This window comes from Oncorhynchus nerka, linkage group LG4, assembly GCF_034236695.1.
Source record: "Oncorhynchus nerka isolate Pitt River linkage group LG4, Oner_Uvic_2.0, whole genome shotgun sequence".
Classification (NCBI taxonomy): Eukaryota; Metazoa; Chordata; class Actinopteri; order Salmoniformes; family Salmonidae; genus Oncorhynchus; species Oncorhynchus nerka.
Genome location: NC_088399.1, coordinates 73308288 through 73326387, shown reverse-complemented (window position 1 = coordinate 73326387; position 18100 = coordinate 73308288). Strand labels below are relative to the sequence as shown.

Sequence of the window (18100 nt, the reverse complement as noted above, 5' to 3'; positions counted from 1 at the left end):
TGGTAGTACAGGCCTGTAGCTGGGGTCTGGGAAGGGATCTCCCTACACTGGTAGTACAGGCCTATAGCTGGGGCCTGGGAAGGGATCTCCCTACACTGGTAGTACAGGCCTTTAGCTGGGGCCTGGGAAGGGATCTCCCTACACTGGTAGTACAGGCCTGTAGCTGGGGCCTGGGAAGGGATCTCCCTACACTGGTAGTACAGGCCTGTAGCTGGGGCCTGGGAAGGGATCTCCCTAAGCTGGTAGTACAGGCCTGTAGCTGGGGCCTGGGAAGGGATCTCCCTACACTGGTAGTACAGGCCTGTAGCTGGGGCCTGGGAAGGGATCTCCCTACGCTGGTAGTACAGGCCTGTAGCTGGGGCCTGGGAAGGGATCTCCCTAAGCTGGTAGTACAGGCCTTTAGCTGGGGCCTGGGAAGGGATCTCCCTAAGCTGGTAGTACAGGCCTGTAGCTGGGGCCTGGGAAGGGATCTCCCTAAGCTGGTAGTACAGGCCTGTAGCTGGGGCCTGGGAAGGGATCTCCCTAAGCTGGTAGTACAGGCCTGTAGCTGGGGCCTGGGAAGGGATCTCCCTAAGCTGGTACTACAGGCCTGTAGCTGGGGCCTGGGAAGGGATCTCCCTAAGCTGGTAGTACAGGCCTGTAGCTGGGGCCTGGGAAGGGATCTCCCTAAGCTGGTAGTACAGGCCTTTAGCTGGGGCCTGGGAAGGGATCTCCCTAAGCTGGTAGTACAGGCCTGTAGCTGGGGCCTGGGAAGGGATCTCCCTAAGCTGGTAGTACGGGCCTGTAGCTGGGGCCTGGGAAGGGATCTCCCTAAGCTGGTAGTACAGGCCTGTAGCTGGGGCCTGGGAAGGGATCTCCCTACACTGGGATGGCATCATCAGCACTGGTATGGATGCTACTGGGAATATGGAGCCTGACCAGACTTCCGTTAACAGTAGTAGGTGAAGGGTCAGTCTCAGGGTCGTACAGCTAGAAACGGAAGCTAATCTGGTTTATGTGACCTGTCCTAGAAAGTAGAATTCATAAGTTCCACCAGACCAGAGCATGACCATGGCCCTCTCTCGGTGCAGTCCTGCCTGGCCCATCCCTGCCAGTGGCCCTACTCGGTCAGTGACCAGCCCAGCCAGCAGCACACTTCCTTTAAAGGAAATTTTCAGCAGCTGTGTAAACCATGGGGGCTTATTCAGAGGAGCTTTACACTGCTCTGCATGCAAGGAGATGAGGGGCTAGAAGGGGGAAGCAGGAAAAAGTTTGTATTGGAGAGGGGAGACAGTTCATTTGACGGTGCTGCCTTCTACTGCAGTGACACGGGGCAGGAAATAGTACACCGACTGGTGAAATGAAGAGTGGTTCTGTTCTGTTAGGAGGGGGACAGTAGCAACTGGCTGAGGTTATCATTCTGCTTTCACTGTATTTAACGTGCAGGTAAGTTGTGTGTGTGTGTGTGTGTGTGTGTTGAAAAAGGGGTTATTTCCCCTTCAAATACGGAATACATTAAAAAATGACTATAAAAACACATCTGGCTACCACGTGACAATCTTTAAATATCTTGTGGCGAACGCATCAATTTCCTTTAGAAAGTCAGAGAGCGAGTTAAAACCCTGAAATCCTACGTGTTTATGTGAGGGACATAGTTTCCAGAGAAGATAAAACCGAAACGCATTAAAAAGTATGTGTTAACCGAGGCACAATGAGCTGAACTAGGGTTTGCTGCGGTAGCCATTCTAGCCAAGATCAAGGTCAATCCTGGGCAAACGTGGTAAATCATTGGCAAATATTTACTTTTATAGACGGACGCAAACGTCCGACTGCTGCAGCCCACTGTCACTAACTTGGCTGCCAACAATCAGTTCTGACCAAGAGAGCTTTTCGCCTTTCGGACGCTTTGCTTCCAAGTTGAAACAGTTTGAGCATATATTAAAGACAACGTTGAGATGTTTTTGTTAATTTAGGTGTTTGGCAGGGTTCCATTTTCATTTTTGGGCTGTCGAAGTTTGGTAGCGAAAGTACGCCCAGGGCCTAAAATAAAACACCCGCCACATGCCAAACGTGGGTAGATTTTGGCACTGGCGGGTAAGAATGTTGAATTCACCAGCCACGTTGGCGATTGGTAACTCTCCTGGTGTGAGAATTTAATCAAAATGGTCAAGTATGGGCACAAGTGAGAGCTATAATTTATAGTTGTTTTCAAAGTATTTCTGCCATTTTGTTTAATATCTGGTAATGCACAAATAAATTTGAATCCTAAAGTTATAGCTATCCCACCTTGCCCAGCAACACTGCCTGTCTGGAGGACAGTGCTGAAAAGTACTTTAGTAAAACTACTTAAGTAGTTTTTGGGGTATCTGTACTTTCCTTTTAATATTTTGGACTACTTTTACTTCAATACATTCCTAAAGAAAATGATGTACATTTTACTCCATACATTTTCCCTGACACCCAAAAGTATGTTACATTTTGAATAGCTAGCAAGACAGGATAATGGGCAAATTCATGCGCTTATCAAAAGAACATCCCCGGTCATTCTTATCGCCTCCAATCTGGTGGACTCACTAAACACAAATGCTTCGTTGGTAAATTATGTCGGAGTGCTCGAGAGTGCCCCTGGCTATCCTTAAATAAAAAATGTAGAAAATTGTGCCGTTCGCGTAACATAAGGAATTTGAAATAAGTACATTTTAGCAATTACATTTACTTTTGATGCTTAAGTAGATTTAAAACCAAATACTTTTTTACTCAAGTAGTATTTTACTGGGTGACTTTAACTTGAGTTATTTTCAATTAAAAAAAGGTACATCTTTACTTTTACTCAAGTATGACATAGGGGTACTTTATCCACCACTGCTGTTAGAAGCAATGCGCACAGTCATAAAAGGTGCCCTGATTTACTTGAAAGTCTACTAAAGTGAGATATTGTCCTCATGTTTCTTGGCTATTTACATTGTTTTGTTCAAAAGTTAGGTTGCTTTTCAATGTTTGAGTTTGTTCCCAATGCTAGAAAAGAGACATTGTTGGCCTCTACTAGACATTCTGACAGGCACATGTGATGACTCAAGTGGCCCTGTTACCAAGGTAGTCTTAAAAAGGGCAGCTAAGGGTCAGAAACTTTACAGTACATTTCTGGAAAAAAGTTAACAGTGAACCTTTTTTGTGGGATACACAAGGCAATTCTAGGTCTTGTGGCATATTTTGGATAAACTATCCCCAATTCAAAGGAATTGCAACCCTCTGCATGCACAGTGCATTCTTCCATCACATGTACAGCTGATTCTCAAGAGCTTGCACACTAATAAGATGCTATTGAGCCCACACTACTACACTGTCTGAGCCAAGGACTACATGCTTTCTGGTAAATGTTGATTACAATACTGGGTGGGGTGAATAGTTTTTATATCACATGGATGATTTTTTTATTACCTAGTAAATAGTAGCCTACAGCAAAGTGTGTTTAAATCAATTCTAACTTGTTAACAATTTCTGCTAGTTAGTTTTTGCTACCATGTGGTTTTTAGCTTGCTTGAGCCTGCTAACTGAGGAGTATTAATTCACCTGTTTCCATACATCTTTCATTTTAAGACATTTATCTTACAAGGGAGTTGTTTAATCTTTTTTGTTTTTATCTTTTTATCAAATCTTTACAGGAAAATGCCACGGCACTATCTGACGTGTGGAGACATTTCACTGCAGCTAATGTAGAAGGAAATTATATGTACATTTGCAAATACTGTGCCAAATCATATGTGAAGAATGCAACAAAGATGCAGAATCATCTGGCAAAGTGCATAAAGTTCCCTCAGCGCTCACAACAAGCAACCTCTGACAAAAGTCCCTCTACTTCTATTCGAGGTGAAAATGATGAATCAGACACCTTATCGATAGCAACAGCTCATGGTCCTCCTGGAATCAGATTTATTTTTTACTCAATGGAGGAACGTAGTCATTGAAATCTCCACCCCTCAACCAGTATTCTACAAGAGCACAAACAAGGGCCAACAGACACACTGGTCTCTACATTGCAGATGAGCTGAAGGCAGTCAATGACCTTGGACCACAGAAGGTATTTGCACTGGTGACAGACAATGCTGAGAACACGAAGGCTGCTTGGTTTAAACTGGAGGAGGCCTACCCTCACATTACACCCATTGGCTGTGCTGCTCATGCATTGAATCTGCTCCTCAAGGACATCATGGCACTGAAAACAAGGGATACACTCTACAAGAGAGCCAAGGAAATGGTTAGGTATGTGAAGGATCATCAAGTTATAGCAGCAATCTACCTCACCAAGCAAAGTGAGAAGAATAAGAGCACCACATTGAAGCTGCCCAGCAAAACCTGTTGGGGTGGTGTTGTCATCATGTTTGACAGTCTCCTGGAGGGGAAGGTGTCTCTCAAAGAAATGGCCTTATCACAATCTGTCGATATGGACAGCCGCATCAAGAGGATCCTCCTGGGTTATTTATTTTGGGAGAGAGTGGTAAACAGCCTGAAACCTAAACCTATACACAGATTGAGGGAGACAATGCCATCCTGTCTGTTGTTCAGACTCTGCTTTCAAATGTAAGAGAAGAAATCCGTACTGCCCTGCCCACTTCACTGTTGCTCCAAACAGAGGAAACAGCAGTTCTGAAATGCATCAAAAAGTGTGAAGTGTGCAGAGTACATGTTGGACCCCAAGTATGCTGGCAAGAGCATCCTGTCTGGTGCAGAGATCAACAAGGCCTATGCTTCATCACTCCTGTATTTCACCACCTTGGCCTGGATGAGGGCAAGGTTCTTGGTACACTTCCAAGCAAGGGCTTTGGGATGGAGCTGCAATATGGCAGTCTTGCCAACATATCTCATCAGCCACCTGGTGGAAGGGACTTTGTGGATCTGAGACCCTTTCCCCTGTTGCCTCCATCATCCTCCAAATCCCACCAACATCAGCCACCTCAGCACGCAACAGGCTGACCAACACAAGGGTTAAAAATTGGTGGCCATCAGGGCAAATGTTTGGCTTTTTGAGCCTGACAACAAGCCATCCTCAACAAGGTTGGAAAGTGACAGTGAATATCATCCCATGTGAAGAGTCATCTCATTTAATTAAAAAGGTCCATTTGTAACGAAATAAAAATATATATATTTCTATTGGAAGGATTTAATCATATTATTATTATTAAGGTACAAGGTTTATGTTTCTGTCTCCATATGATATGGCAAATATAATATTTCCAATGTAAAAATCTACATTTAAATGGTATTAGTATTAATTTGCATATTTTTCAGTTAATTCCCATATACAGTTGCAAGAAAAAGTATGTTTGGAATTACCTGGATTTCTGCATAAATTGGTCAAGAAATGTAATCTGATCTTGATCTAAGTCACAACAATAGACAAACAGTATGCTTAAACTAATAACACACAAAATGTTTTTTGTCTATATTGAATACATAATTTAAAAACATTCACAGTGTAGGTATGTGAACCCCTAGGCTAATGACTTCTCCAACAGCTAATTGGGGTCAGGAGTCTCCTACCCTGGAGTCCAATCAATGAGACGACATTAGAGATGTTGGTTGGAGCTGCCCTGCCATATAAAAACAACAACTGATTTTGCTATTCACATGAAGCATTGCCTGATGTAAACCATGCCTCGAACGAAAGATCTTAGAAGACCTAAGATTAAGAATTGTTGACTTGCATAAAGCTGGAAAGGGTTTCAAAAGTATCTCTAAAAGCCTTGATGTTCATCAGTCCACGGTAAGACAAATTGTCTATTATTGAGAAAGTTCAGCCCTGTTGCTACTCTCCCTAGGAGTGGCCGTCCAGCAAAGTTGACTGCAAGAGCACAGCGCAGGAAGGCTCAATGAGGTTAAGAAGAATCCTAGAGCGTCAGCTAAAGACTTACAGAAATCTCTAGAACATGCTAACATCTCTGTTGATGAGTCTATGATACCTAAAACACTAAACAAGAATGATGTTCCTGGGAGGACACCACGGAAGTAGCCACTGCTGTCCAAAAAACAACATTGCTGCACGTCTGCAGTTAACAAAAGAGCACCTGGATGTTCCACAGCGCTACTGGCAAAATATTCCGTGGACAGCTTAAACTAAAGTAGAGTTGTTTGGAACACACACAACACTATGTGTGGAGAAAAATAGGAACAACACACCAACATCCAAACCTAATCACAATTGTAAAGAATGGTGGAGGTAGCATCATGGTTTGGGCTGCTTTTGACGGAAAAATGAATTCCCATGTTTATCAAGACATTTTTGCAGGAGAATGTTAGGCTATCTGTCCACCAATTGACGCAACAGGACAACGACCCAAAACACAGAAGTAAATCAACAGAATGGCTTCAAAAGAAGAAAATAGGCCTTCTGGGGTGGCCCAGTCAGAGTCCTGACCTCAACCCCATTGAGATGCTGTGATAAGACCTCGAGATTGGTTCACACCAGACATCCCAAGAATATTGCTAAACTGAAATAATTTTGTAAAAAGGAATGGTCCAAAATTCCTCCTGACCGTTGTGCAGATCTGATCCGCAACTATAGAAAACATTTGGTTGAGGTTTTTGCTGCCAAAGGACGGTCAACCAGTTATTAAATCCAAGGGTTCAGTGTGTTCAATAAAGACATAAAACATATAATTGTTTATGTGTTAGATTAAATCAGACTGATGGTTGTGACCAAGATGAAGATCAGATTATGACCAATTTATGCAGAAAGAGAGGTCATTCCAAAGGGTTCAAACTTCTTTTTTTGCCACTGTATTCCGGTTAATTTCCACTTAAAAAGTGTCCACTCTGAATATTCCCCAAAATGTACAACCCTAGGGCAACTAAACTTTTTGTTTCTGGTATTTATTTTTAAATACTCAGGGTTACAGAATATTAAATTGAGCAATATACCACATTACTTCAGACTAGTAATACATGTGTTGTTTTAGAAAAATTCTTAAGCATGCTCAGTTTGTATTTCATTGTGTATTTACGGAACACAAAAATACTTGGGCTGGTAGATTCTTTATTTTTAATCTACCTGCCACAGTGGATGGTATACAAAAGTTTGCTTTACGCCCAGTCTACGAACATTCGTTGTGATTGGTCAACAGTGCTACTCCTTGGAGTGGGAACTACGGACTGGATTCTTCAATGAAATGTTTGTCGTCATTCAACATTTTGTTTTCACTTGAGAAATTCTGCAAGAAACATCTTAGTTATATTCAAAGTCGGAAGTTAGCTTGGAGTCATTAAAACTCATTTTTCAACCACTCCACAAATTTCTTGTTAATTAACAAACTACAGTTTTGGTAAGTCGTTTTGGACATCTATTTTACATGACAAGTCATTTTTCCAACAATTGTTTATACTGATTATTTCACTTTATCACAATTCCAGTGGGTCAGATGTTTACATACACTAAGGTGACTATGCCTTTAAATAGCTTGGAAAATTCCAGAAAATTATGTCATGGCTTTAGAGGTGGAGGTGTACCTGTGGATGTATTTCAAGGCTTACCTTCAAACTCAATGCCTCTTTGCTTGACATCATGGGAAAATCAAAACAAAAATCAGCCAAGACCTCAGAACAAAAAATTGTAGACCTCCACAAGTCTGGTTCATCCTTGGGAGCAATTTCCAAAACGCCTGAAGGTACCACATTCACAAACAATAGTACGCAAGTATAAACACCATGGGACCACGCAGCCGTCATACCGCTCAGGAAGGAGACGCGTTCTGTCTCCTAGAGATGAAAGTACTTTGGTGCGAAAAGTGCAAATCAATCCCAGAACAACAGCAAAGGATCTTGTGAAGATGCTGGAGGAAACAGGTACAAAAGTATCTATATCCACATTAAAACGAGTCCTATATCGACATAACCTGAAAGGCCGCTCAGCAAGGAAGAAGCCACTGCTGCAAAACCTCCATAAAAAAGCCAAACTACGGTTTGCAACTGCACATGGGGACAAAGATTGTACTTTTGGAGAAATGTTCTTTGGAGGAAAAAGGGGGAGGCTTGCAAGCCAAAGAACACTATCCCAAACGTGAAGCACGGGGGTGGCAGCGTCATGTTGTGGGGGTGCTTTGCTGCAGGAGGGACTGGTGCACTTCACAAAATAGATGGCATCATGAGCGGGGAAAATTATGTGGATATATTGAAGCAACATCTCAAGACATCAGTCAGTAAGTTAAAGCTTGGTCGCAAATGGGTCTACTAAATGGACAATGACCCCAAGCATACTTCCAAAGTTGTGGCAAAAGACAACAAAGTCAAGGTATTGGATTGGCCATCACAAAGCCCTGACCTCAATCCTATAGAGGATTTGTGGGCAGAACTGAAAAAGTGTGTGCGAGCAAGGAGGCCTACAAACCTGACTCAGTTCACCTTGTATCTGGAGCATCTGCATTTGTGGATTTGATTACAGGCTCAAAATGGCCAGAAACAAAGAACCTTCTTCTGAAACTCGTCAGTCTATTCTTGTTCTGAGAAATGAAGGCAATTCCATGCGAGAAATTGCCAAGAAACTGAATATCTGGTACAACGTTGTGTACTGCTTCCTTCACAGAACAGCGCAAACTGGTTCCCTGAGCCGCCTCTTCACTGTTGACGTTGAGACTGGTGTTTTGCGGGTACTATTCAATGAAGCTGCCAGTTGAGGACTTGTGAGGCATCTGTTTCTCAAACTAGACACTCTAATGTACTTGTCCTCTTGCTCAGTTGTGCACCGGGGCCTCCCACTCCTCTTTCTATTCTGGTTAGAGCCAGTTTGCACTGTACTCTGGCCAAGACTTATGGAACAGAGAGAACAGTGGAGTGGAGAATGGCAGGGATGTAATGGTGCCTGCATCCTCCGTCTCTCTCTTTCCCTCCATCCCGATCTCCCTTCAGCTGTTCAGGCTCCAACTCTGGCTGCATGAATGGAATTACAGGAAACCTCCCACCCACAATCCAAAAGGCACACCACACTCACACACCCTGCGCACACAAACACACACCACGGAGGAAATAAACCCTGACTACCCTCCATTGGTGAAGCACATTTGTTTAAAATATGGTTTCTTTGAGTCCCGCTTTACGTGCAAGGCAAGTTATCCTAACTCAAGAGAAAGCATCGCTTATGCATTTTAACAGCCAACTGCCAGCACTGTAGCATGATAAAGTTCCTGACTGAAATGTAATACTGCTGGACTGGAAGCATGAACGTCTATGGCAGACAGCCATATGTAGGCTATATTACATATCCACATACATGTCCACATCATACAAACAGGGACTGCATCCCAAATGGCACCCTATTCCTCACATACTACACACTCTGGTCAAAAGTAGTGCAATACATAGGGAATAGGGTGCTATTTGGGACGCAATGGAGCCTCTATAACGGCAATTTTCATGCATACTTTGCTGATTCATAAAGTAATATGCACAGCTTTTTACACAGCAGTAAATCCTCCATCTGTTTTCCCAGATAAATAACAGGTCATTTTTTCTGTTCTGTGGGGTCTCATTTAGAAAAAAGGACATAAAATGAGGTGCAAATATCTCTACTCACCCACGACCATGAGAGTGAACTCGAAGCCTCTCTTGACGGACTTTCTGTACACTTGGTTTGGGAGATTGGCAAAGCCCACATAACCTTCCAGGAGCTTCTCTTGCTGTAAACAAAAACCAAACAGTTTCATGAGGTAATCACCTGGAATGCATTTCAATTAACAGGTGTGCCTTATTGAAAGTTAATTTGTGGAATTGCTTTCCTTCTTAATAATGCATTTGAGCCATCAGTTGTGTTGTGACAAGGTAGGAGTGGTATACGGAAGATGCCCTATTTGGGAAAAGACCAAGTCCATGTTATGGCAAGAACAGCTCAAATAAGAAAATAAAATGACAGTCAATCATTACTTTAATACATGAAGGTCAGTCAATCCGGAACATTTCAAGAACTTTGAAAGTTTCTTCCAAGTGTAGTCGCAAAAAAAATCATCAAGCGCTATGATGAAAATGGCTCTCATGAGGACTGCCACAGGAAAGGAAGACCCAGAGTTACCTCTGCTGCAGAAGATATGTTCTTTAGAGTTACATACCTCAGAAATTTAAGCCCAAATAAATGCTTCAGAGTTCAAGTAAAAGACACATCTCAACATCAACTGCTCAAAGGAAGACTGCATGAATCAGGCCTTCATGGTCAAATTGCTGTAAAAACCCCTCTACTAAAGGACACTAATAAAGAGACTTGCTTGCGCCAAGAAACACGAGCAATGGACATTAGACCGGTGGAAATCTGTCCTTTGGTCTGGAATCGAAATTGGACATTTTTGGTTCCAACCGCTGTGTCTTTGTGAGATGTGGGTGAACAGATGATCTCTACATGTCTATTTCCCACCGTAAAGCATGGAGGAAGTGGTGTGATGGTGCTTTGCTGGTGACAAGGTCTGTGATTCGTTTAGAATTCAAGGCACACTTAACCACAGCATTCTGTAGCGATACACCATCCCATCTGGTTTGGACTTAGTGGGACAATAATTTGTTTTTCAACAGGACAATGACCCAACACACCTCCAGGCTGTGGAAGGGCTATTAGACCAAGAAGGAGAGTGATGGACTGCTCAGATGACCTGGCCTCCACAATCACCCGACCTCAACCAAATTGAGATGGTTTGGGATGAGTCAGACTGCAGAGTGAAGGAAAAGCTGCCAACAAGTGCTCAGCGTATGTGGGAACTCCTTCAAGACTGTTGGAAAGGCATTCTAGGTGAAGCTGGTTGAGAGAATGCCAAGAGTATGCAAAGCTGGCAAAGGGTGGCTATTTGAAGAATCTCAAATATATTTTGATTTGTAGCATGGTTATTACTACATGATCCCATGTGTTATTTCATAGTTTTGAGGTCTTCACTATTATTCTACAATGTAGAAAATAGTACAAAAATGTGTAGGTGTTCTAAAACTTTTGATCAGTAGTGTACATTCTAACTGATTTTAATGGGTATTTCTCCATTCTGATTGTTTTATGCTGTTCCATTCAACCAAAAATAATGTTTAGCATTTATCCATTTCCTGCACTCATTTGAGATCATTTCCACACTGCCAGGTAGGGCTGCACGTTAAGGGCAAACAATCTAAGCCTTATTTTTAACCAAATGTGGCAATTGCGATTTGACTTGCAATTTCGACTGTTGGAATAATGGAAATGGAATGATTATTATAATTCTATAGTTAGAATATAATAGTGGGCACTTTGAATACAGTGTTGTTTAACATGACAACAAATTAAAATGCCTGGGGGGTGTTATTGTGACAGGGTAGGAAACAAAGTGTTGTGTTTCCTAGGGGATCTATAATCTTTGACTACATTGAATGTTCGCTCTTAGCTACTTCATCTAGCTAGCTAACATACGCATGCTTTGCGTATTCCTATTTGATTTAGAAGATACTGTTGCACAAACATGCTGATTTAGGTCTACACACATCACTGGTATTACCAAGCTGTATAGCTAGTTACGTATGCTATGACTCAGTACGTTTATTATAGCTAGCCAGCGATTAGCAGCTAACAAGATTTCGGCCCAACTTGCTAAGACAAACTAGCTGTTTGCAGATGTAAGAAACAAACTAATAGTGTAATTATAGAACGCTAATGGATTTATATTAAGTAAAGTGAAAACAGCATCGTTGTGATCAACATTGTTGTGTTGACCATGCAGATTGAACGTAAGTGTATCGTGGTTGACGAACAACAAATGCGCTCCTGAAGTGACAAGGGGCAGGGCTAGATCTGTGTGGAAAGCAGCATGGAGAGAGACGGAGAGAGATGAAAAAAGCTTTGACTATGTACAGACTCAGTGAGCATAACCCTGCTATTGAGAAAGGCCACCGTAGGCAGACCTGGCTCTCAAGAGAAGACAGGCTATGTGCACACTGCCCACAAAATGAGGTGGAAACTGAGCTGCACTTCCTAACCTCCTGCCAAATGTATGACCAGATTTGAGACACATATTTCCCTCAGATTACACAGATCCACAAAGAATTAGACAACAAACCCGATTTTGATCAACTCCCATATCTACTGGGTGAAATAGCACAGTGTGCCATCACAGCAGCAAGATGTGACCTGTTGCCACAAGAAAAGGTCAACCAGTGAAAAACAAACACAACCCATATTTATGCTTATTTATTTTCCCTTTTGTACTTTAACCATTTGTACATCGTTACAAAACTGCAAATATATACATTATATGAAATTTGTAATATCTTTATTATTTTGGAACTTCTGTGAGTGGAATGTTTACTGTTCATTCTTATTGTTAATTTCACTTTTGTATATTATCTACCTCACTTGCTTTGGCAATGTTAACATGTTTCCCATACCAATAAAGCCACTTGAATTGAGATGACTCAAGTAGCTGAGTAACCTATAAAAATGGATGTTACACACGGCGTATCACATTTAACAAACCAAACATTCAAATACCGTTATAGAAGGTAAATTATAAACCCAAACCTGTCTGCATCAATACCGGTATATAGTCAAATACGGTATACCGCCCAGCCCTACAACATGGACCCAATCATTCATCAGATAATCGATTGAATTCATATGCCCAATCTAACATTCTCATCTCCTAACATCATCAAATAAGTAAATATTATAGCCTAAAGGTATGGTACAGTGGACTGACGCTAGGCCATCAGTCTCAATAATACTTACAGCTTAGTTGGAGAGTGCAGATCAGGATGGTTGATAGTGAGGTGGTGGTGGAAGAGGGGAGATGCAGAATGATTCACAGTCCGCGGTAAACAGGACGAGCACCACACCATAAAGGAAAGAAATGAGAAACAGTAAATCAGCTAACACAGACAAATGAGTCCACCATTCATCATGTGTCAGAATAACACATCCATGCCTGCCTGCAGATAAAAGCCCAGAAGGACTAACTCACTTTGACGCCGTTTCAATGTGCAAGTGCCATCATGACCAAGAAATATGCCTCCTCATTTAGTAGTCAGAAAGGCATAGCTTCTGAGGTACAGTGTAACTTCTAGCTTTTACAGTGTACTGATAGGAAAAAATGAATAGCAAGACCTATAGCACTCAATCAGATAAGATGATTGGTGGTGGTATGCATACTTTGTTTGCTTTGTTAATGCTAGTTCCTGCATCTTTCACCAAAAATTCAATTCGATCCGCCACAGGTATGAAAAAGTATTTTCTCACTCAGTTTCTTCAATCTACTTGAAGGGATTTTACCTGTTTTATAGGGCTAGGTTATTTGTCGTCAAACCCATGCATAAACACAGATGAATCAAGATTTACGAGCAGTCTAGTCTGGAACGGGGTTGTAGCCTCAGCTTCTTTTACAGCTCTCTGGCTGCCAGTAAAGTGCCATGAGAGCTCGCATGAGTCTTTCCCTAAATAGGATAGCAGCCATTACTGAAGAGGAGTGTGGAGTCAGCAGCCAAACAATGTTCTCAGTTCAGAGAAGAAAAATCATGTACTTGCCAACTGTAATGACAAACAAGTTAGGCTAAAGCAATAAGAGAGCACATTTATACTTATAATTCAGCAAATCAACCTATTTAGCATTCAAATGGCCTAATCCTCAATCCTACAACTCACTTGAGCTTCAGTTTGAGGAGTTATAACTAACTCAAACTTCCTACAGCTTTTTAGATCTGTATAGGAGAGCTGTCATTGGTTAATCCAGGAGTTTAGAGGTGTTGATACATCATTTCAGAGACTGATGTGAAAATGAAATCCTATTGGCTACAAACCCAGTTGTGTAATCTCATTGGCTGTCAGCCCCGCAGGCCTCTTCCCACAGCTTTCAGTGTTGGAGAGACTGAAGAACGGCAGATAATCCTGAGTCAGTAGCTAGAGTCAGTCCTCACACTGACAAACAGCAGATTCCTATAATGTTGTCTCCCCAAAATCGTAAAGCCACCAATAGGGTGGCAAGAATTTAAGCATTCACTCAGGCTATCCCAGACCCTGAAAGTTATCCCAGACCCTGAAAGTTTGGCCAAAAATAGTGATTATTAAGCGGAGGAGAAATTTTTGGCGATAAAGCACAACTCATAGCAAGAGGCTGTTCCTTCCAGCAGCTTCAGACAGATCGTTTTTCAGCTCATTGGCTATTAACGAACCACTTCCACAGAGGATCTGCCCCACCTAGCCTTCACTCAAGCTAATCTTCTTTGACAGTTTCAATGTTCAAATGCCAGGTGTGTGTGTGTGTGTGTGGGGGGTGTAGAAGTAGACAGATGTAGCATGCATCACAGCCCAAGCCACTTCCTCCTGATGTTATGTCTGTCAGTCTGCTCTGGAGCAGCAGCATCTGTCACGTACACAGTACGACTGTCAGTGGTGCCTGTCGCTGATCAGACACTTCATGGCAACCACAGCACATAGCTGAGACAGCAGCGTCATGATCATAACGCTCAACTCTTAGCTAGCTCCCACTGAGGAGAGAAACATTTGATGTGCACTTCAGAGCCTTCCCTACTTTTCCACTAGTCCAAGGGTAAGGTCATAAAAGTTAACATCAGCTTATGAAACATATGCTACATCTACTGCAACTTCCTGACTCATAGCAGGCATAAGCAGCTTGTTGAAATGTACTTAAGTCAGTCAGGTATTTTTCAAGGCAACACCCATGACATATTTCTAATACCATTGTCAAGGTTGGAGAGTGCCCAGCGCGGTGGACATCTGTGTCTTGGATGTTCACCTCAACCTTTACACAGTGGCTTTACCGCCAGGAAAGCAGCTTTGCTTCCTCCTTTAGGCCCTACCACCACTCTTGGCCAATGCATCGATACAGTAGGTGTCCGCTCTCATTGCTACATGCTCCCTTCAAGCAGAGTAGATGCGTAATTCTTCTTTGCTGGTGTTTGGTAAACTGCCTGGTAAACTGCCGGAAGAGAAGTGGTGAGAGCCTGAGGTTAGAAAGAGGAGTGTTCAGCTAACCCCAGAGCAAGGCCTAGCACAGTACAATGATGTCGTCTTGCAAATACTAGAGGAGGATACACGGTAGAGAATGTTGCTCTACTTCAGAATGCCTGACCCCTCCCACGACCTTTCTTCATTTTCCCAGATCGTTCTTTATCAGACTAATAGTTTTGTAAACCTCTCCATCAGTCTGTCTGTGTCTGCCACACATGCTTTAGTGTTATAATCAGTCCATTTTTATTACTAAACTGTCATTTAGGAATAATGTTAAGTCTGTGAGTAAAACAGTCCTGAGAGTGAGGTGAAGAACAATCAGTGGTCTACATGGAAAGCTCCCTTCACTACATACCCAGTTCATCTGAGGCCAAATTCCAATTCTCTCCCACTGAGTGTCAGCTGTGTCATCAGACATCCTGGCATTCCCAGGCCCCACAAAAAGTTAGTAGCAATAATGGAGAGACAGCAATTGTTCAATAACAATTGAGAGAGAGTAGGTGGAAAACAATTTATTTACTCAAACTAAAGTAATAACATTGCATGCATTCCATAGGGACTAGAGAGAACATTCACATGGTCTGTCGGTAGGTAGACTGTTGGGTTTCAATGCCGGTCTCTATACTCACAGCAAACCATTTCATGACAGATTCTACAGCTACAGGTCACAGAGGAATAACTGACAAGCAGAGTCACTCAGTAAGAGCATCCACCATGCATTTACAACATTATTCCCACAGTATTAATCCAGTCTCATGTGAACCAATACAGGACTTCGTTTTCTAAAGGAGATATTGCAATCCAAGTAAAAACATAGATGGGTTTTTGATTGACATTTTGACAGACAAACGAATGACGTATCTTGCTAGGTGTTTTTGAGGAAGTTTTGGTTCTTAACAACTTTGCTCCAGGTTTCCCCCGCATTGATTCAATCCACTTTAATTAACTAATGACTAGTTATGTGATCAACACTGCCAGTTTCTGACATCTGAAACTAAGCAAGCTACGTCGACTTTCTGGAATAGCAGCCATTACAACCTACCTAGCTAGTAGTAAAAGGTTTCTACAATGTAATTATTCTCTGCGCTAGTAGTTAACTAGGTAACGTTAGTTTTGTTAGCTAACTAGAAACGTAACTATTTATGATGCGCTTTTGTTGGGGTTGCCAACTTATCACAACTAGCATCTGACGAAGTAACTAAACTCATTTGACATTCTTCACACAGCATATTATTTAGCCAGTAATGAACTGCTCTGACTGTATCTCAACATGTTAACGATAGGTAGCTAATGTTAGCTATCGTTTTCTGGTACTGTACTAGCCGCCTGTGTGCCAGGTAACAAAGCCACTCAGTCGAAAAAACAACAAAGGAAATGCCAAAGTAACGTTACTCGCGGTCATTCTCCAGCGGTGTGTGAATGTATTTCAATGAGCCAACTATCGTTTTTCTAGCTAGGTAACTAGTTAGCTAATTCTGACAAAGTTCTTTAGTAACAACTCCAAGGACGCAAATAAACGATAGCAAAAGTTCCCGAATGAATTAAAACGGACAGAGTAAGAGAACTCACCCATAATATTGCCGTTCCGATGCACCTCACTATCCGATCTTGCACCGTTCGACATTCCCTTTCACGTACTCACGGGAGACCACAAAACTGTAAAGGTCGTACCCAACTTATTTCGTGTAATGTCAAAAATGTCCACTGTCTGCTGCATGTGGTGGAGACATAGAAATAGATAGAGGACTCTAGTCCCCAAAAGACTTCGTCTTCGCTGAGGTTTAATGGTGAACTACACGCAAGTGTCTTGTCGCCACCAACTGGACAAGGGTGAAAATAAATCACAAAATGCAACTAAAAAAAATTCCATACAGGGAATGGAAAAATAACATTAATCCACACAAACTACAAAATAAAATATATTCCCACTCAAATCAAATGTTATTGGTTGCATACACACATTTATCAGGTTTTATTGCTTGTGTTCCTAGCTCCAACAGTGCAGTAATATCGAGCAATAAGTCCGAAGTGTGTGTGTGTATATATATATGTATGTATGTATATATAATTACACACACACACTACAGTTCAAAAGTTAGGGGTCACTTAGAAATGTCCTTGTTTTTGAAAGAAAATCACCTTTTTTTGTGCATTAAAAAAAATCATATTGTTTAGAAATACAAAAGGCCAGCAGCCAGTTGACGACTTGTGAGGCGTCTGTTTCTCAAACTAGACACTCTAATGTACTTCTCCTCTTACTCAGTTGTGCATCAGGGCCTCCCACTCCTCTTGCTATTCTGGTTAGAGACCGTTTGCTCTGTTCTGAAGGGAGCAGTACACATCGTTGTATGAGATCTTCAGTGTCTTGGCAATTTCTCACATGGAATAGCCTTCTCAGAACAAGAATACTGACGAGTTTCAAAAGAAAGTTATTTGTTTCTGGCTAGTTTGAGCCTGTAATTGAACATACAAATGCTGACGTTCCAGATACTCAACTAGTCTTAAGAAGGCAAGTTTTGTTACTTATTTAATCAGCACAACAGTTTTCAGCTGTGCTAACATAATTGCAAAAGGGTTTCCTAATGATAAATTAGCCTTTTTTCTCTCTACTATTATTCTGACATTTCACATTCTTAAAATAAAGGGGTGATCCTAACTGACCTAAAACTGAATTTTTACTAGGATTAAATGTCAGGAATTGTGAAACTGAGTTTAAATGTATTTGGCTAAGGTGTATGTAAACTTCTGACTTCAACTGTATGTACAGCAATAGTAACCGGGTGGTATCCGGCTAGTGACGGTGACTAAGTTCAGAGCAGTGTGCTGGGTGGAGGCCGGCAAGTGATGGCTATTTAACAGTCTGATGACCTTGAGATAGAAGCTGTTTCAGTCTCTCGGTCCCAGCTTTGAAGCACTTGTACTGACCTCGCCTTCTGGATGATAGCGGTGTGAACAGGTTGTGGCTTGGTTGGCTGAGGACCTTGATGATCTTCTTGTCCTTCCTTTGACACCGGGGGCTGTAGAAGTCATGGAGGGCAGGCAGTGTGCCCCCGGTGATGCATTGGGAAGAATGCACCACCCTCTGGAAAGACCTGTGGTTGCCATACCAGGTAGTGATACAGTCCAACAGGATGCTCTCAATGGTGCATCTGTAAAAGTTTGTGAGGGTCTTAGGTG

The 18100-nt window shown here is 42.1% G+C and overlaps 1 protein-coding gene and 1 long non-coding RNA gene across 4 annotated transcripts in view; one reads left to right on the top strand and one right to left on the bottom strand.

Moving 5' to 3' along the window:
• The window catches only part of LOC115128567 (septin-7-like), a 36338-nt gene extending 26655 nt beyond the window's left edge, over nucleotides 1-9683 (bottom strand). For all 3 annotated transcript variants that reach the window (XM_029658497.2, XM_029658498.2, XM_029658499.2), the window contains exon 1: nucleotides 9539-9683. In XM_029658497.2, coding sequence (XP_029514357.2) covers nucleotides 9539-9668 — 130 coding nt within the window. In that variant the 5' untranslated portion in view covers nucleotides 9669-9683. The remainder of the gene's footprint in view (nucleotides 1-9538) is intronic.
• On the top strand, nucleotides 1230-6923 carry LOC135571461 (uncharacterized). The gene is made up of 2 exons (XR_010463836.1): nucleotides 1230-1425; nucleotides 3642-6923. It is a non-coding gene; the product is annotated as an uncharacterized LOC135571461 (long non-coding RNA).
• Nucleotides 9684-18100: the final 8417 nt, after the last annotated feature.